Source organism: Mesocricetus auratus, unplaced genomic scaffold (assembly GCF_017639785.1).
Source record: "Mesocricetus auratus isolate SY011 unplaced genomic scaffold, BCM_Maur_2.0 Super-Scaffold_100027, whole genome shotgun sequence".
Taxonomy (NCBI): domain Eukaryota; kingdom Metazoa; phylum Chordata; class Mammalia; order Rodentia; family Cricetidae; genus Mesocricetus; species Mesocricetus auratus.
In genome coordinates, this window is record NW_024429208.1 from 5,870,481 (window position 1) to 5,896,779 (window position 26,299).

The window sequence follows — 26,299 nt, forward strand, 5'->3', positions numbered from 1 at the left end:
AGGCTTGTTTCCAACTAGCTCTTATAACTTTAACCCATTTCTATTAATTAACGTTCTGCCTCATGGCTTTATTATGTCATCTCTGTTCTGCTCATCCTCCTTGCTCTGTGTCTCCTGGTGTCTCGGTCCTCCCCATCGTTCTCTGTGCCTGGAAATCCTGCCCAGCTATTGGTTGTTCAGCTTTTTAGTTAAACTAATCGGAGTGACACACATCTTCACAGTGTACAAAAAGATTATTCCACAACACTTCAGTAAATTTGTACACTTGTGCAACTCTCAATCTGGCTATAATCTACTTTTACAACATTTTAATACCATCCTCTCCCCGGCTCCTTCATGCCCGCATTCAGTCTGTAGTCTCACACATGTAGTCCTGGGGAACCGTGTGTTGTCTCTGCAGATCAGCCTGGTATAATTTTTTTAAAAATTCAGTAACAAAGGAGGTCATGCAAAAACTAGATGCTAAGTAGGGAACAGACCAAGCCAGCTTTAAAATGAACAGAGTTTTAAAAGTTACTCAAAAGTGGGTCGTAATGGAGATATAATTTAGCTACAGAGCACATTACATCCTTGCCATCCTCTTGGCTCTGGGTTCAATCTTCAGCACCTCCCACTTCAAGCCCAAAGTAGGCTATAGCTTTAAACAACACGGCTATAGGCATCATCAGAATGTCGTTATAAAGCAGTTTTGTTTGTTTGCTTGTTCTGTGGATAGGGTCTCCCATCCCAGGCTTGGCTTGAACTCACCGTGTAGCCCGAGGATGCCCTTGAATCCTTCGTCTTTCTGTTTCTACCTCCACCACACCCTGCCAAAGAAAAGAGGGGTGGGGTGGAAAATAGGAGACCTGGGGTGGTGGCTTTGGAGGGCAAGGAGGGGAAGGCATTAGACTGTGGGAGACAGTCACGTTATCCTCACGAACCCACGCAGAGCGGCAGTGTGTCTCATTTTTATTATTTATCGTACTTTCTAAGTATTTATTTGTGTACACACACACAAACCTGCCGCGGTGCGCAAGTGGAGGTCGGAGGCCGACCTGAGGGATCAGACTTCTGCACCCACCACGTAGGTGAAGCCTGAGGACCGCACTTGGCAGCGGGCGGCTTCACTCGCCGGGCGGTCCTCCAAGCCCGATCACCGACTTCGCAAGGCTTTGGATTTGGGAGGCGATGCCTCTCGCCGCTAGGTAGCAGCCCTGGCTGGCCCCGGAACTTTCATCACCGACCGCCCTCGGCTCGGGCATTGAGCCCGCCCTCCTGGCCGTGCCTCCGCCCTTCCCCGCCCGCCGCCCCCGGTTGGTCTTCTCTCTGCGCACGCGCGCTGCCCGCCCGCCTTCGCAGGCCCAGGGGCGGGTCCGCGTTCGCGTTCGCGTCGACTCGGCGGCTGCCTGCGCGATTGCTCCTTTTAGTTATGGTGCGGGGCCGGACCCGGGAAGAAGGCTGGAGTTTGGCTCGTTGCTGAGCGCTGGCTGCCCCAGTGCCGAGCGGGCTATGGGCGAGCCCGATCCCCTGGGCTCGGGGCAGCTCGCGGCCGGCCGGAGCTGGTGCTTGCGGCGGCTGGGGATGGACCGCGAGTGGTTGCAGCTGGAGGCTGCGAGTGAGGTGAGGACGGGCGGCCGGGGCTTGGGGGCCCGGGGGACGACGCTGCGGGAGCGTGGAGGTTGGGGAGCGGAGCCACGCCGATCCGGCTTGCGGGAGGCACCGGGGTGGCAGCGAGATCGGGCCGCCTTAGGGCCTGGCGGGAGCGGGCCGCGAGGCCAGGCGAGGCCGAGGCTTGAGAGGCCGGGGTTGGTGGGTGGCTGCGCGGGAGCGCGCCCCGTGCCAGAGCCGCCGTAACGGACGCGGGGTCCTCCGGTGCTGAGAAGCTTGGAGCCGAGCGAAGCAGGGTCCCTGTTAGTGTCTCTCAGAGCCTTGAGATGACCCCGTTCAGACGAGGAAACTGAGGCAGAGGCGTCTCCACTGATCCGCCTGGATGGCTGCGGGGGGCGTCTGGAGTTGATTTTGAGTGCGATCGCGAGTTTAAGGGTGACTCGCCTAAAATCCTCCCAACTTTATAAAATAAAGTCTTCCATTCCACCTCCGAGGAGAATTGGCGCGTTGGGGTGGGTCAGGGACAGCAATTCTCTCCAGAAACTATGTACAGTGTTTGATAATGCAGGCTTAAAGGCTGGGGCTGGGGAATCGAACCCAGGCCCCCGGAAGGCAAGCACTCTACCAGCTGAACTGTATGTAGAGTTCAGCTCCATTAACGCAAAACTAAAACGCAAAAAAGGGCACAGTTATGAGTGGGAGGGAGGTGCTAGGATTTGGTTCCAGGAAAGCTATCCTCGCAGCGAGCTCCGGAAGAAGGACTGGGTCAGGTACGGGCTGTCCAGAACCCTTTGGGCTTTGGAAAGTGTGCAGTATTTGGAGTTGGAGGGAATCGTTTTGGTTTTTCGAGACAGGGTTTCTCTGTGTAGCCCCCGGAACTCACTCTGTAGACCAGGCTGCCCTCCAACTCAGAGACCCTCGTGCCTCTGCCTCCCGGGTGTTGTGATTAGAGGTGTGCACCACCACTGCCAGCCACAGGAGGGAATCTTAATTGAGAAAATGCCTCCATTAGATCCAGCTGTAAGGCATTGTCTTAGTTAGTGATTGATGTGGGAGGTGCCCATTGTGGGTCCACCATGCCTGGGCAGGTGGCCCTGGGCTCCAGAAGAAAACAGACAAACCAGTAAGAACGCTCCTCCGCATCAGCTCCTGCCTCCAGGTTCCTGCCCTGTTTGAGTTTCTGACCTGACTTCCTTGGATGGTGAGCAGTGATACGGAGTGTAAGCTGAATAAACCCTTTTCTCCCCAACTCGCTTTTGGTTTCATCATCACAATAGTCATCCTAGGCAGAGGCAGGCGGATCTCTGTGAGTTGGAGGCCAGCCTGGTCTACAGAGTGAGTTCCAGGACAGCCTCCAAAGCCACAGAGAAATCCTGTCTCGAAAAACCAAAAAATAAAAATAAAAATAGAATAGTCATCCTAACTAAGACGTCCTGTGGTCCTGTGTAAATTAAATATATTGGATTGGTAAGGTTAGATTTTCAATTGAGGGACAAACATAGTTTCTGCTCTTGGGGTTTATGGCTTGAACCAGGAAAGGTTATTTCTACAACGAAAGAGTCATTGAACATGAAGTCAACGAAAGAGTCTGTGAACTTCTTTATAGGTTGGCTAAGGTGATATTCTAGAGCAAGTCCTGGTTTTTCACCTGCTTTACCTAATCTGACCCCTGAACATTCACTAGTCTCTCTCAACCCTGTAGGGAAACTTAGTCAAGTGTTGACTTACTCATTGAGGCTCAGTTCAGTGAACTAATCTATTACTTCTGAATAGATTGGCAGCCCTAGGGTAGCAAGGGCTCTACATGGTGCCATAGTTTGTGTGGGATCACACCTGTGTGGAGAGAGGCCCCCACACACCAAGAGAATGCTGAAGTCAGGGTGAGGATTGACCCTCCGTGGCCTGTGTATAAGAGAAGCCTGCCTGGTGATACACACGGATGGATCCTCATCTTGTATCAAAGACAACCCTTTAGTACTAAACTGCCTATCCGAATGGGTGTCTTTAAGCTTTCTAAACCAATCTAGAGATTTTGGTGGAAGCACAATTGAATAGAGATTTATTGCAGGCCAGCTACCTCAGTCCTGCAGAGAAAAAGCTGTGTCTTTTACCTGCTTGTTTTCTCTTGTATTTGTGTATGTGTGTGAATCTGCATTTTGGAAAGGGGGAAGGGATGCTTAGCGTACTTCCTGGTTATTTCAGAGACAGAGCCCTGCAGAGGGGGCAGGGCTAGTGAAGATGGACAGGAACCAGGAGATCACCTGCATCAATGTCAGTGTGCTACATGGTTGTCAGTGGAGCAGTCAGTGCCCGTGGGAGTTCTCAGGTGATCAGTGGTGCAGAGATGGGACCATTGTATTCTGGGACAGGACAGTGCGGAGGATGACAAAGAACATTTCTTCTCTGTTTCTAAGTCAGGGACAGTTTCAGGACAAGGTGCTTGCTCTCCTAGTCTTCTGTACTGTGTTCCCCGGTGGCAGCCGGGCCATTTCCCCCTCAAGTGGAACGCTGAGTGCTTCCTCTGCAACAGTTACCAAATGTGGGATGGTCAGTGAGTGAGGATGGTAACCATTCCTAACTATCCCCCATCACCACGCTAGTACACAGACCTGCGCGTTCTCCGTTTGAGAAGAGCTTGTGTATGTATGTATGAATGTGGTTGTCTGCGTGCTGTGGTGTATATGTGGAGGTCAGGACAGCTTCAGGGAGCGTGGCCCCGCTGAGAGATGCTTATACACAGAAAAGAATCAGGGAACCAAGACCCGAATCTCAAAAGACGGTCACTTCTTTTCCCTACATGTTGTGATTAGAGAGGTCTGCCAGGAAGTGGGACAGGCAGGGACCAGAGCTTTGTTTCTGTCCTCTACAGACACTCAAGCTGGTTGGTTTTGTGTGTGTGTGGTTTTTTTTTTTTTTTTTTTGGTTTTTACGAGACAGGGTTTCTCTGTATTGTTTTGAAGGCTGTCAGTCCAGCCCAGCCTCGAACTCACAGAGATCCGCCTGCCTCTGCCTCCCAGTGCTGGGATTAAAGGCGAGTGCCGCCGCCGCCGCCGCCGCCACCACCACCCAGCTTATTTTATTTTCTTAAGTCCTGACTGGAGGTTCAACATCAACTGTCATGTCAGTTTCCTGGAACTAATGCTAAAGGAACATTATTTCTGTCTCGCTGATGGCAGATTAAGGAGTTTAAAGTCTTAACGAGGCAGTGTGCTAGGCTGAACCAGCAAGATGAAAATGAGCAGAACTCAGTGTCAGGTCCTCCATATGAATTCACTTTTACCAACTAGTCAGGTAGAGAAAGAGAGCGCAGTAATCTTGGGGGAGGGGAGGATGGAGAAATGGAATCGTTTCTCAGGCCACCTTGGCAGTGTACTGAAGCTCCGTGAAAGCTGGAGCCACAGGAGTCCGTAGCCGTGCCTGGAACTGGGAGCGCGGTCCGTGACTTGATGTTGTAGACCAATTTAGATCGTTTTCCTTAAATAACAGCTGTAGCAATAAGCCAGGAGTCCTCTCATAGACCTGTTGAGATGACAAACTCAAACTCAGGCCCTGGGAAATCAGGTACAATGGCTGGGAACAGAGGCCAGGAATAGTGACTTGGCGGATACTTCACAGCTATGCGTAGAAGGAGACTGGGGATTTCCTGATGGACTCAGGGTAGAACCGGGCCCAGCCGGAAGAATGCACAGGGAAGGAGACACTAAGCTGGGCGTTTAAGAGGCGAGGACCCGTCTTACATGTGTGCTGGCCGGCCGTGTTGGAGATGAACCGAAGGAACCGGAGCGGTAGAAGCGGGTGACCATTCAGGGCTGTGCTAGCCGGAGAGTTCATTAACTCTTTCTTATTTTTTGAAGTTATTGTTTTTATGTGTCTGCCTGGTGCCCGGGGGCAGGGCCAAGAGGTAATACTGTACCAGAAGTGGGCATCGGCTCCCCCGCAGCTGGGAATTGTGGGTGGCTGTGAGCCACCGTGTGTCTGTTGGGACTGCCCTCCGTGGTTAAGTGTTGCGGTTTTCTCTCTGGTGGCTCCCTGTGGCAGCTGAGGAGGAGTTGAGTCTCTGTAGATGTCTGCTTCCCTAGGTCAGGGCCTGCGTCCTGCTGGTTGGTAAGATGGTGAAGAGCCTCCCCGTGTAGCCTGGTGACTGACGTGTCTCTCACGTTGCTTCTGCCTTTCAGGTGACTATAGGACGAGGATTTGGTGTCACCTACCAGCTGATGTCAAAGATATGCCCTCTGATGATTTCCCGGAACCACTGTGTTTTGAAGCAGAATCCCGAGGGACAGTGGACAATCATGGACAACAAGGTAATGGCGTTCGCGCGAGCCTGGTGACTTCTAGCGAGGTTCATGTATGTTATTTATTTATTTATTCATTTTTGGTTTTTCGAGACAGGGTTTCTCTGGGTAGCCCTGGCTGACCTCGTACTCACTCTGTAGACCAGGCTGACTTCCAAGCTTCGAACTCACAGAGATCCGCCTGTGTCTACCTCCTGAGTGCTGGGATTAAAGGCATGTGCCACCACAGCCTGGCTGAGTTTTATGTGTTTTTAAAAATTGTATGAATTTAAAGTTGTGTGTGCTTTGGTGGGGACGGCATGTGAATTTGCGTGCGGGTGGCAGCAGAGGCTGTGCAGACCCTCTGGTACCAGAGTTACAGGCAGTTGAGAGCTACCGAGTGTGGGTGCCGGCAGCTGAGCAATGTGTGTGATGTTAGTGTTAGTCACTGAGCCGTCTCTCCAGCCCTGTAGGGATTTTAAATTCCCTTTTCTTTCTTTTTCTTTTTCAAGACAGGGTTTCTCTGTGTAGCTCTGGCTGTCCTAGAACTCACTTTGTAGACCAGGCTGGCCTTGAATTCACAGAGATCCACCTGCTGCACATCTTTAATTCCAGAAATATGTACTTTTCTTTACACCTGATAGTTGTTCTCATATACTACTCAGAATTGTAGCCACGCCCACCTGCTCTCTTTGCAAGGTGTGGCACTGCTGTGTGCTGCAGGAAGTTAGATTGTGCCAGATGATTGCTAGCAGCCTGGAGCGAGCGCTACCTGGAAGAGAGTGTCTGCAGTGGAGCTGTGACGGCTCCTTTTCCAAAGAGTAGACGATCTTTCTGGGGAAACTGGAAACTGGCCCCTTGGAAAGTCAGCAGTCAGAGATCCTGGGAATCTGCCTAAGCTCATGGAGGACGGGAGGCCTGGGGCCTACAGAACTACTGCAGTGCTCTCCTTCCCTTCAGCACTTACACACACACACACACACATCTACTTACACACCCTTACACAGACACACCTGTACACCCACGTCTACACACAAACCCACATACACATACATATACACACCCCTACACACGCACCCCCTCTCTTCCACACACACCTATAGACACACACACACACACATACACACCCTTACACAGACAAACCTGTACACCCACCTCAACACACACACACCTACATACAAATACATATACACACCTCTATACACTCTCTCTCTTTTTCATACACACACACCCTTATAGACACACACACACACATACGTATCTACATACACACCCCTACATAGACACACTTATACACTATACACCCACCTCAACACACACACACCTACATATACATACATACACACCCCTACACACACACATACACACACACACACACCCTTTTTCTCTCCTCTACACATCCACACACACCTATACACAGATACTCCTCCACACATATACACACACCTATGTAAACTCACACACATATACACACAACTGTCTGTACCATCACACAGTGATACATGCAGGCAAAACACCAATGCTTACAAAATAAAATAGAAAATAAAACAAAAAACCTGCTTAGCTGTTAGTGTTCTCAGGAACGTTTGACTCTGAATAAAGGGTTTTTCTGCTATAAATCTTTTTAGATTTATTTTATTGTTGTATTACTTACATGCATGTGTGTCTGTGTGTATTGTGTGCACATCTGTGCACAGGTGCTTGAGGCAGAGGAGAGGTTTGGGTTCCCCAGAGCTGGAGTCACAGGCACTTGTGAGATGCCCCACCTGGATTATGCACCAGGGTTCTCTGGAAAAGGAGCAAGTGCTCTGCACTGCTGAGCCATCTCTTTGTCCCCTTTAAATGAAATGTAAAGTCGCCAGTCCAGCGGGAAATACACAGACTCCAGCAATTAGGAAGTACCTAAAGTGCAGATGTACAGACACCCAGGGATGCAATGGGAGTAGACCGTGGGATGGGGGTGTAGAGAGAAGCCTTTTCCTTGCCACCGCTTTGGTTTTTCCCCCTTGCCAGTCGCCTGGGCTCTGCTGCATTGTAGTCCCCAAATAACACACAAGACGCTGTATTAATTATGAAGCTGTTGGCCTTGCTTATTTCTTACTGCCTAGCTCTGACTTAAGTATTTATCCCATAATTGTTAATCTAAGTATTTCTCTTACTGGAGAAAAGTTCCGGACATCTTACTTCTCTGGCAGGCTACATCGTGACTCCCTGTGTTTCTCCTACCCAGAGTCCTCCTCGACTCCTAGTCCCACCTATCTTGCTTCCCTATTGGCCAACAGTGCTTTATTGACATACACACAGGACTTCCCCATCATGGGGGCCTTTATTTTAATGGGGGTCTTGTTACATAGTGCAGGCCAGCCTCAAACTCATCTGACACTTGGTGATTTCTACCTTTGTGCTGTAGAACCTGGCATCTCAAGTCCTCTGAGTGTATGTTATGTGGCTAAGTCTCACTGCTTGGAGTAGTTCTGCGGGTCTGCTAGCAACAACAACAACCAGAGTGGCCCTGACTTCTGTCTGCTGTTCTAGCCCTTACCTGGCACTCTTGGTTTTTGTTTTATGCGGGTGGGTACTCTGTCTGTGTACGACATGTCTGTGTATGACATGCATGCAGAGCCTGGGGAAAGCCAGAGAGGAATCAGATTCCCTGGAACTGGAGTTACACATGGTTGTGAAACTCCTTATAGGTGCTGGGCATTGAGCCCGGATCCGCTGCCAGAGCAGCCAGTGCTCTTAACCACTGAGCCACCTCTCCAGCTCTGGCTGAGGATGTGGTTCAGTAGGTAAAGCACTGGCCACATACGCATGAAGACCAGAATTTGGCTCCCAGAGCCATGTAAATGACATCCAAGATAATCGAGTGTCTGTGATCCCTGTACTCCTACAGCAAGTTGACAGGGAGAGACGGGAGGACCCCAGTACAGCGGCTATGAGGCTGCTTCACACCAAAGCGGGGGAGGGGAGCCGCACATGACTTAGACATATTCAATAGTAGTGTAATAAGATTACGGGTTTCTATTCTTCAAAAGATAGCATTAAGAAAAAGACAAGCCCAGAGTGGAAGTGTTTGCTGTGCACATAATTGATGAAGTATGTTCGTGTACGTATAGAGATTTCAAGTCAGATTTTTTTTTTTTTTTTTTGGTTTTTCGAGACAGGGTTTCTCTGTGGCTTTGGAGGCTGTCCTGGAACTCACTTTGTAGACCAGGCTGGCCTCGAACTCACAGAGATCCGAGTGCTGGGATTAAAGGCGTGCGCCACCAATGCCCGGCTCAAGTCAGATTTTTAAAAGACACATATATCCCAGTTTCTAAAACTTTAAAAGGCAGGTGCATCACAAAAGAGTGTACCAAATTCTACTCCATAGCCATGAGAAGTTGTTGGAACTCAGTGATCAGGGAAATGCAAATGAAAGCCAGGAGACAGTACACTGGCAAGGATAAGGGACAAGGACGATTATCTTTCCTCTCTGGAGGGAGGGTAACTTGTCTCAACTACCTTGAAATACGTAACTCATTCAGTTGTACATTTTATATTTGGAGCTCAGTTCTGTCTCTAGGAGACACTTGCAATGCCCACCCGCGGTAGAAGGTATAGAAGAGTATTTCTGCAGTCAACACTACTGTATTGAGCATGGGTAATTCTCACACACATGATACCAGGTGAAAAGGCTCCACAGCTAGTTGCCGGGCTTGCTAACATGTGCCTGAAGTCCCAAAGTTTGGGAGGGTAGAGAGTGGCAGATTCCATGCCAAGCAGGGCTGTGTAGCCAGACTATCCCAAAGAAACAAAGTCGGGGCTAGAGAGATTGCCAGGCGGGCAGGAGGACCTGAGTTCAAACTGCGCGTCAACAGCTGTGTATGGCAGTGTGGGTAGAGGTGAGAACTCACTGTCTGTCAGTCCAGCCTGATTGCTGCCCTCCGAGCAGTAAGAGGTCTTGCTCTTGTACCTCTACATCTCCCTGAGTTCGGTTCCCAGCACCCACCTCAGGTGTCTTGCAACCTCTTGTAAGCCCAGCTGTAAGGCTCCTCGGCCTCTGTGGGCACTTGGCACTCAAATGCACACACGCGTGTAATTCAAAATAATAAATCTTAAAAAAAAAAAAAAAGAGGAAGCCGGGTATGGTGGTACATGCTTTTAATGCTTGCACTGGGGAGGCAGAAGCGGGCAGATGTTTGTGAATTTCAGCCCAGTCCCGGGCGGGCTAGCCAGAGCTCCGCAGTGAGACCGTGTCTCAAGGAAAGCAAAACAAGGATAACAGTAAGGAGAATGGTGCTGGAGAGATGGCTCAGTGGTTAAGAGCACTTCCTGCTCTCGCAGAGGACCCGGGTTCCATGCCCAGCGTGTACACGGTGGCTCTCAGCTGTTCTCAGCTCCGGTTCCAGGAGGTCTGGTGCCTTCTTCTGGTGTACACACAGCACGCAGACATACATGAAGGCGGAGTGTGGGCACGTCAGGCGTGGTAGAGAGCATATGCGGGGATCCCCGGTGCTGCTCGCTGGCCTCATATACACACACACACCCAACACGGGAAAGCTAAGGCAGGGAGCATGTTTTGTATGCTGCCACTTAAGTGATGTTCAGAACCAGGTGAAATTACTCCAGCAGGGTGCTGGTTCCCTAATGAGGGAAGGAGGGACCGGCTTCTTGGAAGCTGTGATGTGCTTTTTAAAGCTGTGTCATACATGGCACTGAGGTGTCGCGTCGCGTTCACTTTGTGGATGATTCATCTAGCTGTACGTTTATGATTTCTCCATTTACATTTGCCTATTGTGTGTTGTTGAAGACACTTAGAATATTGACCAATACTTTCCTAAGATTACTAAAGTAAAACCCAGTGTGTCAGTGTTAGTCTCGGTTCTGAAGTGAGTTTCATCTCTGCCCTCTCCCCCGAAGTTAAGAGCCCTGCCGGTGTCATCGTGTTGGCACTAACGCTCATCTTAGGACTCGTCATCTCCATTTCGCTGTCCTGCCTCCACACGGTACCCTTCATGGGCAGGTGTGTCCTTGCATTGCCCCTCCCACAGGTAGCTGCTAAAATCTGCCCTCGTCTATTTTATCCTTGACGTCTCTCCACCTGGTGAGATGTCGAGCACAGAGGAGACGCAGTAACTAACCCCAAAGCAAGCAAGGCTGCCCGGTGTGACTCAGGCCTAGCGATGGAGACTCATTGCAGACGCGTGCAGTCCCGTCCAAGGGTGGCGCCCTTTCTCATCGAAGTGCAGGGGACTGAACCAGGTCGTCATGTGCTCTCACCCCAGAGCGCCATCCTCCTCCCTATACCTACGGGATAGGTAGACACTAGACGTCCCCATTTTAGAGACTAGGCTGAGCCAGAGAAGTGAAGTGGGATTGCTAAAGGCAGGTAACTAAGGAGCCCAAGGCATAGCCTTCGGTCTGGGAGCTCAGGTCCAGGCTCCAGCTCTGTCTGCCGCACTGCAATACGTGGTGTTACTGGGGCAGGCCCCGCCTCCACTTTGACCCTCCCAGTGCAAAGTATTGACTTTTGCACACTGGGAAGTGCTATACTCATTCGGTGTGTTGGGTGCCCACGTGCAGAATGTGGGTGACTCCCGGCTAAGCCTGCCTTGTGGCTTGCATTCTTTCCATTCTTGAAACGTTGCCTGGAGTTCAGGTCAATAGGAGTGATTGAGTTCCAGCCTTCTTTAGTGCGTTTCGTGCTTTGAGTAGGTGATTCTTGCCCGTTACTCAGGCTGTTCTCGGTGGAGGCATGAACATGAAATATAGGTGGAAAGCCAAAGCGCCGTGTGCTCAGCGCTCTTCCCAAAGATGGTGGTTTATGAACCTTTCATTTCTGTGTGCTCTCAAGGGTTTTCCTTCTGAAAAGGCAGAAGGTTTTGTAGCAACAAGAGAGAAATTCCATTAAGAGGAGGGAAATCAGGAGCTTATTTTGTTGTTCTTTCTTTTTCCCTAGAGTCTGAATGGTGTTTGGCTGAACAGAGAGCGTCTGGCACCATTACAGGTTTATTGCATCCAAAAGGGAGACCATATTCAGCTTGGAGTGCCCCTGGAAAGCAAGGAGAGTGCGGAGTATGAATACGAAGTTATCGAGGAAGACTGGGAGAGGCTGTCTCCCCGCCTTGCCCTAAAGAACAACCAGGCTGTGGGGAGAACTAAAGACCTGAGAACTAAGAGGAAGTTCAGTCTGGATGGAGTAGAGAGTCCCACAGCCGAGGGCCCCTCGGACCTCAAGTGCAGAGTAACTGCAGTCTCTTGTGACGCCACCGCTGAGCCAGTGAAGTCACGCGGGAAAGGTGAAGCATCGAGCCAGCCCTCGAGGTGTCTGTGTCCCAAGGTGACTTCTCTCAAGGCAAGTGACAAGGCCACCGGGAATCAGGCTTGCCCTACTCTTCCAAAGGTCATCGAACTCTACCCTAAGAAGCAGAAGGCCGCCAACCCCTCAGCGTCTCAGAGCAGCCTAGAGCTGTTTAAGGTGAACATGTCCAGGATTCTGAAGCTGAAAACCCAGATGTACGAGAAGCAGATGGCTGTGCTAAGCGTGAGGAGGCAGACCCGGAAGGGCAACTTGAAGAGGATCGTGCGGATGGAGAAGGAGCTGCAGGACTTACAGTCTCAGCTGTGTGCAGAGCAGGCTCAGCAGCAGGCCCGAGTGGAGCAGCTGGAGAAGACGTTCCAGGAAGAGGAGCATCACCTCCAGGTACCCCGGAGGGAGCGGGCAGGCGCACCCGCAGCTGGGCAGGCACTTTGTGGTGGCTAGAGTCGTCTCTGAAGCAGGGACCAGATGCTAATCTAAGCTTTGGAGACAGTGGGAGCAGAAAGCCAAGACGGAGTTTTGCAAAGATGACGGTTTCAGCACACCGATGAGGTCAGGAGCCAGTTAGGGTGCCAAGATGAGGAAAGTGGAGTACAAGCCAGCTGGGATGTGGGTCATCTCTGGTGGAAAGCTGAGGTGTTTCAGATCCAAGGTAAATTCAGGGAGAAGCTGGGTCAAGAGCAGGATTTCACGAAACCATACTGTCCTCAGGACTCACCCCTTTGCTCTATGTAGTCAAAACCAAGTCACAGGCCAGAGCAAGTGCAAATCAGCTCGTTGTACTGTCCTTGTACACGGCAGCTTGTTGGCTGCAAGACTCACTCTAGCTAATGGGAGTTGGGTGGGGAGATGTTGCTGTCCGTTTCTTTTGTCTGGGCCCTCAGCCGATTTGCCCCAAACTAAACACACAGATGCTATATTAATTATAAAACTGTTGGCCAAAGGCTAGAGCTTCTTATTGACTAGCTCTGTCTTAATTATTAACCCATTTCTATTAATCTAAGTATTTCCGCATGGTCTTATCTTACCAGAGAAGGGTCTCGACCTCTTACTCCTTTGGTGACTACACGTCGTCTCCTTCTGGTGAGCTTTCTCTCCCTGCCTTTCCCAGAATTCTTGTCTCCTAGTCCTGCCTGTCTCCCTGCCTCTATTGGTCACAGTGTTTTAGTCATCAACCAATAAGAGAAACATATATGCAGAAGGACATCCCCATCAGGGGGTGATGGTTTTGTTCCTATCCTGGTCAATCAGAATGCCATGGGAAGGCACACAGCTGGCTGAGTGACAAGCCGCCACTAGGAAATAAAAGATGTATCTGAGTGGTACAAGAGAAAGGACAGGCCGGGCGGTGGTGGCACACGCCTTTAATCCCAGCACTTGGGAGGCAGAGGCAGGCGGATCTCTGTGAGTTCGAGGCCAGCCTGGTCTACAGAGTGAGTTCCAGGACAGCCTCCAAAGCCACAGAGAAACCTTGTCTCAAAAAACCAAAAAAAAAAAAAAAAAAAAAAAAAAAGAGAGAGAGAGAGAGAGAGAGAAAGGACCAAGTATGTGCTCCTCTCCAGATCATTCGCTTAGATGAGAAGCTCTTGTGTGAAGCTTTGGACTGGAGCTGATCCTGTCCCTGTTTAAAATGTCACTTCCCGTGTGGCAGGAGCCTTGTCATTGCCACCCCAGTTGTTCAGGTAATGGTGAATGTCAAGAATTCCGTACTGTTGACTTAGAACCATGAAGGATCAGAACCACTGAGGTGAAAGGTGTTCTTATCCTGCTTGGGTCTCTCTGGGCAAGGAACAGCCTGTAATAGTGAGTTTATTTCTGAAGAATGTATGAACTTCATTCTACTCTGTGCCATGTCCTTGAGCTGGTAGGATTAGCAAAAGCCGTGGATTACACAGGTGCCTTCAGGGTATGTGTGGTGGGCATGCATAGCTTCCCCTGCCCATCCCAGACAACTCTTAAGTTCACAGAGGGTGTATCACACCTTCACCAAGAGTTCTCTAAAGGACAGTTGTGTTCAGAAGCGATTGTGCCTGGGGTTAGCGTGTATGGCTACACTGTGTACTAAAGATACAGTTACAGAGTCTCTTTTTTCTGGAGCAGAGGGTTAAAGACAGGAGAGACTGGCTTAGCAATTTTTTTCAGGTCATGTATGCGTGACTTCGAGAAGCAAATCCGGTTCTTTGTGTCAGCTGCGTCTCCCTCTGTCCTCGGTGTACCCTGGCATGTCACTGCTCCAGAAGCTGTTGCCCCTGCTTTACACTCGGTGTTTGGAGCACCGTATTGCCCGACACTGTGTTCGGGAATCTGCTTGGCATTAAAATGCTTAGTGTTGTTTTTAATCGTTAAGTTTTTTTGTTTGTTTGTTTGGTTTTTTTTTTTTTTTTTGGTTTTTTGAGACAGGGTTTCTCTGTATTGTTTTGGAGGCTGTCCTGGAACTCGCTCTGTTGACCAGGCTGGTCTCGAACTCATAGAGATTCGCCTGCTTCTGCCTCCCGAGTGCTGGGATTAAAGGCATGTGCCACCTTAAGTAATTTAAGACAAGATGTGCTGCCCATTAACACATTGGAAGAATGGTTTTTCAGGGTGGCACCTTAAATTATGAACGATTCAGGATCTCCCACCCCGTAGGTAATTCCTAAGGCAGCGAGGACATGGAGGCTGTTTGGAAGAAGCTGGCCACAGATGAGTGACAGTTTGAATGCCCGGTAGAGGAAAGGCAGGCGACAGAGGCTCAGGCGAGGGAGAAAGTGGCTTGTAGGGGGGGTCAGTGCGGAGAGGCGAAGCGTGGAAGCGCGGTGGGTGCCGGCCGGGGGGGGGGGAGGCGGGGTTGTACCTGTGGCTCAGTTTTATCTGAGTATCGTGGCATTAGGTCATAGAAGAAGCTTAGCCTGTCGCCCTGTGGTCTTCAGGGCCACTCAGCCGGAGGCTTGAAGGTGACAGCCCTGAGTGTGCGGGGCTGGAGCAAGGAGACTGTTCACACCCTGTGCCGACAGCTTGAAGGAAAAGGGGGGGTTTTCTGCCACTCCCTGCCCCGTGCTGTCCCTTGTCACACCTGCTGTGTCACAGGGTTTTCTTCCCTTTCCCCCTCGACGTGCAGGGAAACAAACCTTCCATTTCTGCTTTGGCCTTTCAGGGTTTGGAGACAGAGCAAGGAGAACAGGACCTGAAGCAACAGCTGGCCCAGGCTCTGCAGGAGGTAACCTGATCTCTCCCGGTGCCAGAGGCTGTGGTGGTTGGCGAGTGGGGAACGGCCAGCCATCACTGGGCCACTGGCTGCCTCCGCCTCTTAGCCCCACTGCTCTGTGATCTGGAGCCTGCAGACACAGCAGGGGGCATGCTCTCACCCTCAGCCTGGGGACTTGCAGCCTCACAGACATGGAAACACAGATCTTCTTCATCAAGCAGGAGCCACTCTGGTGATGACGGAACACCCTGTAGAAATGGGGGAGCTTTCTGGAATAGTGAGGACAGCTGAGAGGACATGTTAGCTAAGGCTTGGGCCTGAGGGCCTCACTATCCCTGCCCTGTGGCATCGAGAAGCCATTCAGGAATGTTCCAGTCAAGCATTTTAGGTCAGCTTGAGAATGTACAGTCTAAGCAAAAAGCATCCACTTACCAGAATAGTGACAAGTCACCTAAAAGACCACTTGTAACTGTCGTTGGACCCCGTGGCTGCTTTTACGTGACTGCCTTTTATGTGCTCTTGTATACCTTTAAAACTTGCTCCAGCTGGACGTGGTGGCGCACACCTTTAACCCCAGCACTTGGAGGCAGAAGCAGCTGGATCTCTGTGAGTGTGAGTCCAAGACCAACCTGGTCTACAGAGCAAGACCCTGTCTCAAAACCACGCAACAGTAACAAAAACCCTTGCTCCGTCTTTGAGCTTGGTTATGCTCGGTAGCTTGATGCAAGTCCAGCCGAAAGGTTAGTGACACGCTGGTTAACCCTCCTTGAGCACAGCGAGCGGCAGCTTTGCGTACAGACTCGCTCAGGGCCCATCTTTCTGTTTGCTTATTGCAGGTCTGTACCTCAGCCCTGTCCCTGCTAACGGTTATGTGAGAAGGAGCCTGCCCTGATTTCCATGCGGGGAGGTGCACAGATAGCTTGGGAAATAATTAGGTGAAAATGGTATCTCTGGAATTTGAATTTTTTGAGCTTCTCCACTTTATAGGATTGTTCCCATCTGAGTATTTAAATGCTGTTTGTGTTTTTACTTAGTGTGTGAATGCACACAGCACTCCCCTGTGGGGCTGGAGACGTGACCGGAGTCTGGTCGCCAGCACTCACGCTAGGCAGCTCACAACCCCTGTAACTCACAGAGACTGGGCGCCCTCTTTTGGCCTCCCAGGGTACCCGTACACATGTGGCTTACACTCATACAAGCACTAAATAAGAGGGAAATGAGCACGTTTTTAAAAAGAATTGTGTGTGTGTGGGTACTCATGTTTCACAGTGTGTGTGAAGGACAGCTTTCCGCAGCTGGTTTCTCCTCCATGTGGAGTCCAGGAATCAAACTAGGTCACCAGGCTTGCATTGCAGATACCTGTACCCGCTGAGCTTCTCAGTCCTCCCCTCCCCTCCCCTTCCTTCCCTCATACCCTGTGCTCTTTCCTTTGCTGGCGCAGTATCAAGCCTAGGCCTTCGTGCACACTAAGTGTGTAGTCTGTGACTGGGTCACATCCCAACCCATCAATGCCATTGACATTTGGTGTAAGGAGTCAGTCACAGCATGTCAGCTGTTGGCACTTGGGCATGCCAGCTTGTAGCAGACCCTGGCCTGGTTAGTTCCAAAGGACTGACAGGTTTGCTGTGTGTGTGTGTGTGTGTGTGTGTGTGTGTGTGTGTGTGTGTGTGTGTCTAACAAGAGCGTTGTTACACAGCTCATCCTGACGGCTTCCCTGCTGTCTCTGCAGCATCGGGCTCTAATGGAAGAGCTAAATCGCAGCAAGAAGGACTTTGAGAAAATCATTCAAGCCAAGAACAAAGAATTGGAGCAGACCAAGGTACTGGACAGAGGAGGGAGGCTTAGGACTTGCTCAGCACTCCCAGGAGTGCACGGTTGCCATGGTGAATAAAGACAGACGGCTGGCTATTCCCTACCTTGGGGAGGTGACCTGTAAAGTGGGGAGCCGCTTCCCGTGCGTGCAGCAGCCCCTGCTTCCTCCCTCGCTGGACCTGCGTCCTGGCCTCTGTCTGCGCAGCTGCCTGTCAAGATGTGTCTCCCCCATCCAAGTCACAGAGCTCTTCTCGGTGTATGTTTGTTTTGTTTCCTTTTTCAAGGGGGTTTCTTCCTGCAGCTCTGGTTGTCCCAAAACTCGCTCTTGTTTATGAGGAATCAATGATTTTTCAATGTATGTACAAGTTCAACTTTTGTATTTATTGTATTTGTATTTTTAAATACCACAAAGGCCAAGCTGAAGAGACCTGTGGGCAGCCATCCAGCCCACAGGTCAGCTTCTAATCTGGAGTGTCCAAGTCAGACTCTCCTCTCCTTTTCCAGGCTCCGAACTGGAGCTGAGAACAAAAGGAAGGCGACTTTCTCCCTAGAAGGATCGATGTCCCTGTCCTTTTTGGTGGCTGTGGTAGGTGCTAGGGTGTCTGGGCAGGCTCTGTCCTGAGTCAGGGTTTTATCGTGCATCCCAGGCTGCTCAGCAATCACTTCTGCCTAGCAAATACTTTCCAGGATTACTGTCACACACCACCCACACTTGACTCCCACAACTATTTATTTATTTATTTGTTTGTTTGTTTTGAGGTGGGTCTCATAGTACAGGCTGGCCTCAAACTTAAACTGTGTAGCCAAAAATGGCCTTGAACTCATTTTCTCTCTTAAAATTTTGTATATCCAAGCAATGTGCCTGAATGTCTTTGCACCACATACGTGTGTAGTGGGGTTGAAGAGGCCAGAAGAGGGTGTTGGATCCCCTGGAACTGGAGTTACAGACGGCTGTCGACTTTCTGTGTGTCCTAAGAGTTGGGCCTTGGGTCCTCTGGAACTGGAGTTACAGACGGCTGTCGACTCTCTGTGTGTCCTAAGAGTTGGGCCTTGGGTCCTCTGGAGGAGCGGCCAGTGCTGTTAAAGCCACTGGGTCGTCTCCCCAGCTCCCATTTGCTGTCTCTTCGATTTACCACACGCCTTAAAACCGTGCATTTAGAGATCCTCCAAGTGGGCCGGCGAGGTGTGAAGAGTATTTGTTGCTTTCTTCCAGAGGACTCAGGTTCAATTCCCAGCGCCCCACATGGTGGCTCACAGCCATCTGTAACTCCAGTTTCAGGGGACCCTGGCGCCCAACCAATGGTGCACATCTCAGAACTTGACATTAGTTACAAACGAGCCTGGACACTCCTTCCCCATTAAGTGACTATATAGTCTGTTTTGATTAGGAAAGAAAAAGAGGAAACATGAACCCCTGCTTAGATACTTTCTGAGTGGATTCTCCTCCTTTTCTTGGGCTCCTGTTGCTCTGTGTTTGGGGGATGACATAACTAACTTAAGATTTCAAAAGAATGTAATGGAGGCCCTTCCTCTGACCCTTCGGAAAGTATGGGAACAGAAGTGGGAAGTGGCCAGTCTCCCACAGCTTAGAGCCCGAGAGGACTTGCGGGAGGCCATCTTCCCAGCCATAGGTCAGCAGAGAGACGGCTGCTGACGGAACCGTACAGCTCATTTATCTTGTCCTGTCAATTTTTAGTATAGGGAAAAGTTTTTATTACTCAGGTCATATCTTGCTAGAGAATATTCTAGTGCTCCCCTATCCACTTTGGCTAATTTGGGGGAAGGGAGCAAAAAGGACACGTAATACAGATGCTAAAAAAGTAGCGTTTTAGTTCTTCCGGGCTGCTGTAGTTAAAATACCATAAACTGGGTAGCTAATCAGCAACAGACATTTCTCTTTCCCAGTTCTGCGGACTGGGAAGTTCCAAGAAGGTGCTGGCAGGTGAGAGTCTGGTGAGGACTTGGGCTCACAGATGGCACCCCACCGTGTCTTCACGTGGGAGAAGAGCAGGGTTTGCTCTAGGCCGCTCATCCTGTCCCACCCATGCGCCTAGCCACCCTTAGGTGGGCTTCACCCCTTCTTGCTGTCATACTGCAGGCTAGCTTTCAGCGGGAACTGGCCACAACAATGGGAAGAAGATGGAGCTAGTGTTCCGTGTTAACAGGCAGTTCTTGGGAAAGGGCGACCACAGGGAGTTTCATTCTTGCATAGTTGCACCGGAAGCCGTTTGCCCTGGGTCCTGACCCACTCAGACAGCTCCGTCCTGCATTCCGGCTCGTTTCCCCAGGTGAGTGACAGGTGGCGTTGTGTCTTTGCAGGAAGAAAAGGAGAAGGTGCAGGCCCAGAAGGAGGAAGTCCTCAGCCACGTGAACGACGTGCTGGAGAATGAGCTGCAGTGTGTCATTTGCTCCGAGTACTTCATCGAGTTAAGTATGAGCGAGCTGTGGCTCAGCCCCGCCCCCACGGTTCACCAGGCCACCCGGGCTCGTCTGCCACAGGGAGTCACACTGAAGGGAATTTTGCTCGGAAACCTAGAGCAGTTTGATCTCAGTGTGACGTCAGAAGGTAGACACTTCTCATTACATCACGCAGTCTTCACCGTGCTTTTTCTCTTCTTAGATGTTTACTTAGCACAGTTGCCACTTTAACTGCAGTGAAAAGCCCGCCAGGGCTGTGCAGCATTAGAGTTGTGAAGCGTTGGGATGGAGCTGCCCACTACTGCTGTCCTGTCTCTGGACGGGGCACATGCTCAGCGTAGACTTGTGGTGTGTCCTTTTGAATGCCATTGGTTGTGTGGTTACTGTGGGTACTCGGGCCAGAGTGAATATATTTCAGGGCTTTGGGGACCCTTTTGAAAATGAAGCCCCTCTCTCCAGGGTTACCATTTGCTGCTTTGTCACCAGCTTTTAGTTTTCATTAATTTATAGCATTTGTAACCAATTCAGTTTGTACTGCTGTCAAATGACAGGGTTTTAGATAGCTTTAGAAAGGACAATGCGGGGCTAGAGAGATGGCTCAGAGGTTAAGAGCACTGACTGCTCTTCCAGGGGTCCTGAGTTCAATTCCCAGCAACCACATGGTGGCTCACAACCATCCGTAATAAGATCCGTAATACATGGAGGCAGGATGTTGTATTCATAATAAATAAATAAATCTTTAAAAAAAAAGAAAGGGCCGGGCGGTGGTGGCGCACGCCTTTAATCCCAGCACTCGGGAGGCAGAGGCAGGCAGATCTCTGTGAGTTTGAGGCCAGGCTGGACCAATAGCCTCAAACAACACAGAGAAACTCTGTCTCGTAAAAACCAAAAAAAAAAAAAAAAAGAAAGAAAGAAAGGAAGGAAGGAAGAAACGAGGGAGTGGACATCTTTTTTGTTTGTTTTTCTTTTTCTTTCTTTTTTTTTTCTTTTTTGGTGTTTCGAGACAAGGTTTCTCTGTGACTTTGGAGGCTGTATTGGAACTAGCTTTTGTAGACCAGGCTGGCCTTGAACTCACAGAGATCCGTCTGCGTCTGCCTCCCGAGTGCTGGGATTAAAGGTGTGCGCCACACTGCTCAGCATCCCAGAGCGTGTTTGTAGGACCGGGCTGGTGAACTTTCCTTTGGCCTTGGAGATTTGCTCCTGTTCTGGCTTTGAGAAAGTAGAATGACAAGTGTCCTTGTGTCCCTTTCACACTGTAGGCTGTCACCCTGAACTGTGCCCACAGTTTCTGCTCCTTCTGTATCAGTGAATGGATGAAACGGAAACTAGAGTGTCCCATTTGTCGAAAGGATATTGAGTCCAGAACCCACTCCCTGGTTCTGGACAATTGCATTAATAAGATGGTGGATAATCTGAGCTCAGAAGTGAGAGAACGCCGGAGTATCCTTCTCAGGGAACGGAAAGGTAAGTGGGTTTTGAGAACTCCTCCTCCTCAACAAAGGACTCAAGTATTTCGGAACCTCGTTGGGCATTTTAAGGGGTGAAGTTGGGGATTAGAATGTAGTCAATGATTTCTGAGTTGAGGACAGGCAGGAGAGGTGGGAGTGTAAAGGGAGCTGAGGCAGCCGCATAGGGAAGGGCTGAACTAGAACTGACCTCTGGAGTTGGAGCCTCCCCAGGTGGGAAGCTTAGCTATGTATACCCTGATCCTGGAGGGCAGTAAAAGAGCTGTGACTAGAAACACAGTCATTTGGTTTGCCATATGGACCACCAGATGGTGCTGTTGCTGAACACAGCTTGATCCTGCCACTCGCGTTGACAGACTATAAATAAGATGTGTGTAAGTCAGTCGCGGCTTAGAAAATACCTGGGAAACACGGACAAGCTCGTTTGTAAGAGCCGTGGCTTACGGCTGGGGCAGCTCAGCAGCTCTTCCCAGCATCCACAAAGCCCCAGGCTCCGTCCCCAGTACTGTTCCATATGCACACACCCGTTCTGTCTTGTGGGTCTTCTGGGTAAAGGACTTTGAAAAGATTGGGAGATAGATGTTCGTGTATTTAAGTCAGTGTTTCTCAGCCTTCCTAATACTGTGACCCTTCAATACAGTTCCTCATGTTGTGGTGACCCCACAACCGTAGAATAATTATTTTTGATGCTACTTCATAACTGCAGTTTTGCTACTGTTATGGATCATAACATCTGTATTTTTCAATAGTCTCTTGGGGTCGAGACCCATAGGTTGAGAACCACTGATTTAAGTGATCATGCCACACTTGGGGCTTGCCGTGCCAAGACCTGCAGGGATACACTTCTCTTGATGGTGTTGCCGCCGAAGAGACTCTTAGAGCAAATCCAGGAGGCTACTGGGGAGGATGCTTCGATTGCTGGGTAGAGATCCGTTGTGCAAAAGGCGGAGCAGAGGCGTGTGTCTGTCATGTGCCATCACCACCTTCTGAGAATTGGAAGTGAAGGAGGAGCTGCCATCCTTAACTGCCACCCGGCCAGGGTGTGTGGCTTGGTTGCACTAAGTCCAGTGATGCTGGGCAGCCTAAAAGGCCAGATGCTATCAGCAAGAATTGGGTGTTCTGTTTGCAGCTTTCTTCTCTCCTAGCCCTACTGCAGGCATCAAGTATTTCTAGTAGGGGACAGGAATCTGCTGCAGACCGATAGGCAGCCTTGCTCTGAAACCGGGCAGGCAGCAAGCGCATCATAGAACCGGCGGTGCGGAAGCGTGTCCCGCCAGCCACTGTCCAGGAAGGTGTCGCTTCCCTGACACCTGCTGGAGTGTTCTGTGCCCAGTGTGTAGAGCCCCCACAGGCTTTACCTCTGCCCTTGATTCTGGCAGAACCCCATTGCTCTCCATTTCCGCTTGTCATCCCATAGGAACGTTATACTAGCCCTGGGGTGGAGAGCAATGCCCACCCTGAGCGGCTTCACCGGAAGAACTGCTTCCGCTGGCCTGGGCAGGCGGACATGAGTGGATCCTGTTAAGGAAGCGATGTTTGGACCGAGCTTCAAGGCTTCCTGGATGCTCAGCAGAAGACACGGGATGCAACTTGCAGAACAGCCAAGACTGGGAGGGTCTGCTGGTGGGCGGGTAGACGGGGAAGCTTGTTTTTGTCATCTTGCTTCCCTTTCAGAGAGGAACAGTGTCTGGAGCCAGGTTCAGTCAGGACCAGGTTGTGACCTGTGAACTGGCATGCGTTGTCTGTGTCAGGGAGGGGACACCTATGAGAGTTCAGTTTGTCCAGCGTGTGTCATGTTCTAGAAGAGCCCGTGTCCTGAGTGCTCCTCCGTCTCCTCTAATACGATCCCTCGGTGTTGTGATGCTAAACTGAAGCTCCTCATGGGGGTGTGTGGTAGAGAAGGCACTGGGAATCTGTGAGATGGGGGCCCACCAAGCCTGTGACTTCAGCCACCTCAGCCAGCCAAGAGGAAGGCGGTCCAGAGGAACTGGCCGGGTCCTGGGCCCTGCAGAGGTCTGTCCGCTCCTCTGGAAGCCTTTCTGATGTCACCTTGGGGGGGGGGTGGTAGCAGTCGGGTGACACCTAGCAAGTAAGTATGAGACAGCAGGTGTGACCCCGCCCTGTCCTCGGCGTGTAGCTGTTGTCTGTAGGAAAATGGCTCGGCAAGGGTGCCCTCAGAGAGTGCGCAGTGGCGCACTTGGATTATTTATTTATTGACGCAGAGTCTGCTATGCAGACCAAGCTAACCTCAAACTCACAGAGATCCCACCTGCTTCTGCCTCTGCCTCTGCCTCCCTAGTGGCACCATGCCTAGCTATAAGTTTTTTATTTTTATTTTGTTTTATTTTTCGAGGCAGGGTTTCTCTGTATTGTTTTGGAGGCTGTCCTGGAACTCACTCTGTAGACCAGGCTGGTCTCGAACTCACAGAGATCCACCCGCCTCTGCCTCCCGAGTGCTGGGATTAAAGGTGCATGCCACCAACACCCAGCTAAGTTTTTGATTTTTAAAAATTTGTTTTGCAAGACTGTCCCAGGTTGGCAGTGAATGGCCATGACTAGAATTATCACTCTTGTTTCTCCATTGCTGCTCCCCCTCCCCCTCCCGTCTTCTGTTGTTGTTTTCCTCGTCATGTGTTTGTTTCCCTTTTCATCCGTAATCGGTGACTCAGAACACAGCTTGAGACAACAGCGACGACGATGATGACAAAGGAGGGGAGGTGGCTGCTGGTGAGGTGCTACCAGCCTGAGGACCTGAGTTTGATTCCTGAGCCACTTAAAAAACTGAACCTGGTGGCACCTAAAACCCCAGTGTTGGGGTAGTGGGGACAGGCGTGTTCTTGACACTTGCTGGCGGCTTCCTCAGTAGACCCCAGGCCATAATGAGAGACTGTCTCAAAGCACTAGGTGGACAGCTAAGGAACGAGTCGTGCATGCATCCGTTCAGGGAAATGACAGTGGCATCGCGGCAGGGTTAGTGGCGGTCAGCACTGGGGTTAATTGGACTCTATGAAGTAGTGACCCAGCAAGTCCTAGCACCGCTGCCCTCTTACCGAGTCTGTGCCCCGTGGTTGCCGAAGCTGCCTTCTTCCGGGGAGGTATAAAGCCGTTCTCTAACTTAGCTCTGTCCTGAGATGTCGGTGCCTCGTCACCAGGACCTACTGTCTGTAACACCCGGGATGAGAATAGCCTTCCCAAGCGCTGCCCCTCCTTTCCCACCACACCCAGGAGCAGTTGTGTCTGGGAGATCCGTGCCGTGGCCAAGGAGAGGTGCTGGGCCGCCCCTGCCTGCCTGTCTACCTCACATTTCAGTCCACCTCGCGTGGTCTGGCGCTGGAGAGGCGCTGGCTCTCCTGAGCCTGTCGGTCTTGACGGTGACAACTTGCTGTCCCAGGTGGGCTCCTCTTGCTGCTGGAGGCTGCTGGGGCAATGCCATCAGCTCGCAGCCCAGCGTCAACCAGGACCAAGCTGCAAGCTGTGACATGAGCTGGCTCACTGTCTCTCTCTCTCTCTCTCTCTCTCTCTCTCTCTCTCTCTCTCTCTCTCTCTCTCTCTCTCTCTCGGTGGTGTGGAGAAGCAGCGAAGGCGGCAGAGATGGAAGGGGGATGCGAGGGGGTGGAGCGCGGCTGCCTCCTTCACATGTCTGTCTTTCTCTCCAAAGCAAGGAGACTGTCATGAAGGTCACGCTCCAAGGACATGGGAGAGACCCTAGGGGCATGGCACCTTGGAGTGGCCTAGAGGATTCCCTCGGGCCGCCCTGGACATCATCTGGGAGCCATGTGTCGCAGAGACTGAGTAGGAAGCCTGTGTCGCAGGCTCCGCAGCCCTCCTGACGCCGTCCGTCTCGAGTATCTCTGGGACTCCGCACTGACCGCTTCACTACGTGATAAATGAGTTGAGTTCTGTTGTTTCTTAATTTGTTGATTATTTTTGATACCTCATTCCCTCCCTCCTCCCCCCCTGTTGAAGGCAGCTTGCATTTTGAGTCTGGTTTACCTTTTCTTTGTGAAAACAAGATGTCATTTCTTGGAAATAAAACATAAAACCCGCCATTGCTCCTCTGGGCTCCAGCGTATTTGCTTCCGGCTCCCAGACAGTCTCCCAGGTAAACACTGGCAGCTCACAGCCTGCAGCCAGGAGAGTGGCTGCCCACGAGCTAGCCTGCCAGCAGGCGTCAGCCCGACAGCTCCAGTTCATGGTCCCCATGGTGGGCTTTGGGTACCCTGTTTCCATTCTGAGGGTGTCGCTGCTTTCCCTGTTGGGGGAGCTCTGTCATGCAGGTGCCATTCAGAGGGTGTTTGCAGCTCCCTTCCTTAGCTTCAAGAACAAGCAGTGACTTAACCAGATCTAGACACATCCTCCTCTTCGTTTAAAAGGTGAGGTTCATTCCGTTTTGCCTTGCCTGCCGTCTTTTCCACACATTTTTTTTTTAAACCGTTGAGACTGTTTCATGTAGCGCAGTCTGGCCCCAAACTTTGTGTGACTGAGGGAGACCTCGTCCTTTGTGTCCTCCTCCCTCTGCCTCCTGAGTGCTGAGGTCACACCTGTGTGCCAGTTTAATGTGTCACGAGAATGCGAGGAAGCCTGTTCCTGTAGTAGGAATGCCCGACGGTTACATCGTGTGGTGACTTGATTCCCATCTGCCTGGAGAACCATTCTTTGAAAATTCTTTGGGTAGGAGGTCAGAGTGCAAATGTGTTGAGTGTTTTCCAGAGGCCAGCCTAAGTTGTCCTTGTTTTTTAATTTGTCTTGAGACGAGGTCTCTACGTAACCGTGCTGTCCTGGAACTCACTCTGTAGCGTTAGCGTGACTTAGTAGAGTCACTTAAACTCCACCAGCATGCCGAGAAACTGGTGAAGAGGGATTGTCCCACATTTGGGCTTTACCGAGCAGACAAATGCAGCCAGCCATGCAGTGACGGCCAGGTGTCCCGTATCCTCCTGGCTACATTAGTGTAGAAAAGGCTCGCTCAACCCTGCCCCTTAGGCTTGCCTCATCCCAGCAAACAGACTGTCAAGGCAGGAGACTGTGCCCTTTGTGTGTGGGCTAGCTGGACATCTATCCTCTGGTTTTCTGATTGGAAGCCACTGTTGTTTTTAAAAAAAGGAAAGAAAAAGAAAAACCCTCAAATTCCCTCATTAGTTGGAGTCTCTCTCTCTCCACTATTTTTCTCTGAGAGTGACCGTGTGACTACAGCCGCCATGACCCCAGGAGTCAACATAACTACAGCAGTGCTTAGACAGGGTGGCTGTCTCCCAAC

General features: G+C 50.8%; 1 protein-coding gene across 3 annotated transcripts; it reads left to right on the plus strand.

The window, feature by feature from the left end:
• Positions 1-1,328: 1,328 nt before the first annotated feature.
• Rnf8 (ring finger protein 8) lies at positions 1,329-25,089 on the plus strand. 3 transcript variants are annotated; one of them, XM_021235810.2, is made up of 9 exons: positions 1,329-1,599; positions 5,763-5,891; positions 11,803-12,546; positions 15,296-15,358; positions 17,076-17,165; positions 19,478-19,585; positions 20,836-21,040; positions 24,268-24,433; positions 24,701-25,089. In XM_021235810.2, exons 1-9 carry the CDS (start codon positions 1,489-1,491, stop codon positions 24,870-24,872), a joined length of 1,788 nt encoding a protein of 595 aa, XP_021091469.1. In that variant the 5' UTR covers positions 1,329-1,488; the 3' UTR covers positions 24,873-25,089. The 3 variants fall into 3 exon arrangements, with proteins under 3 accessions (XP_021091469.1, XP_012979809.1, XP_012979808.1); XM_013124355.3 differs by lacking the exons at positions 24,268-24,433; positions 24,701-25,089 and adding an exon at positions 22,460-23,395; XM_013124354.3 differs by lacking the exon at positions 24,268-24,433 and having other exon boundaries at positions 1,331-1,599; positions 24,701-24,862.
• The last annotated feature ends 1,210 nt before the right edge of the window (positions 25,090-26,299 follow it).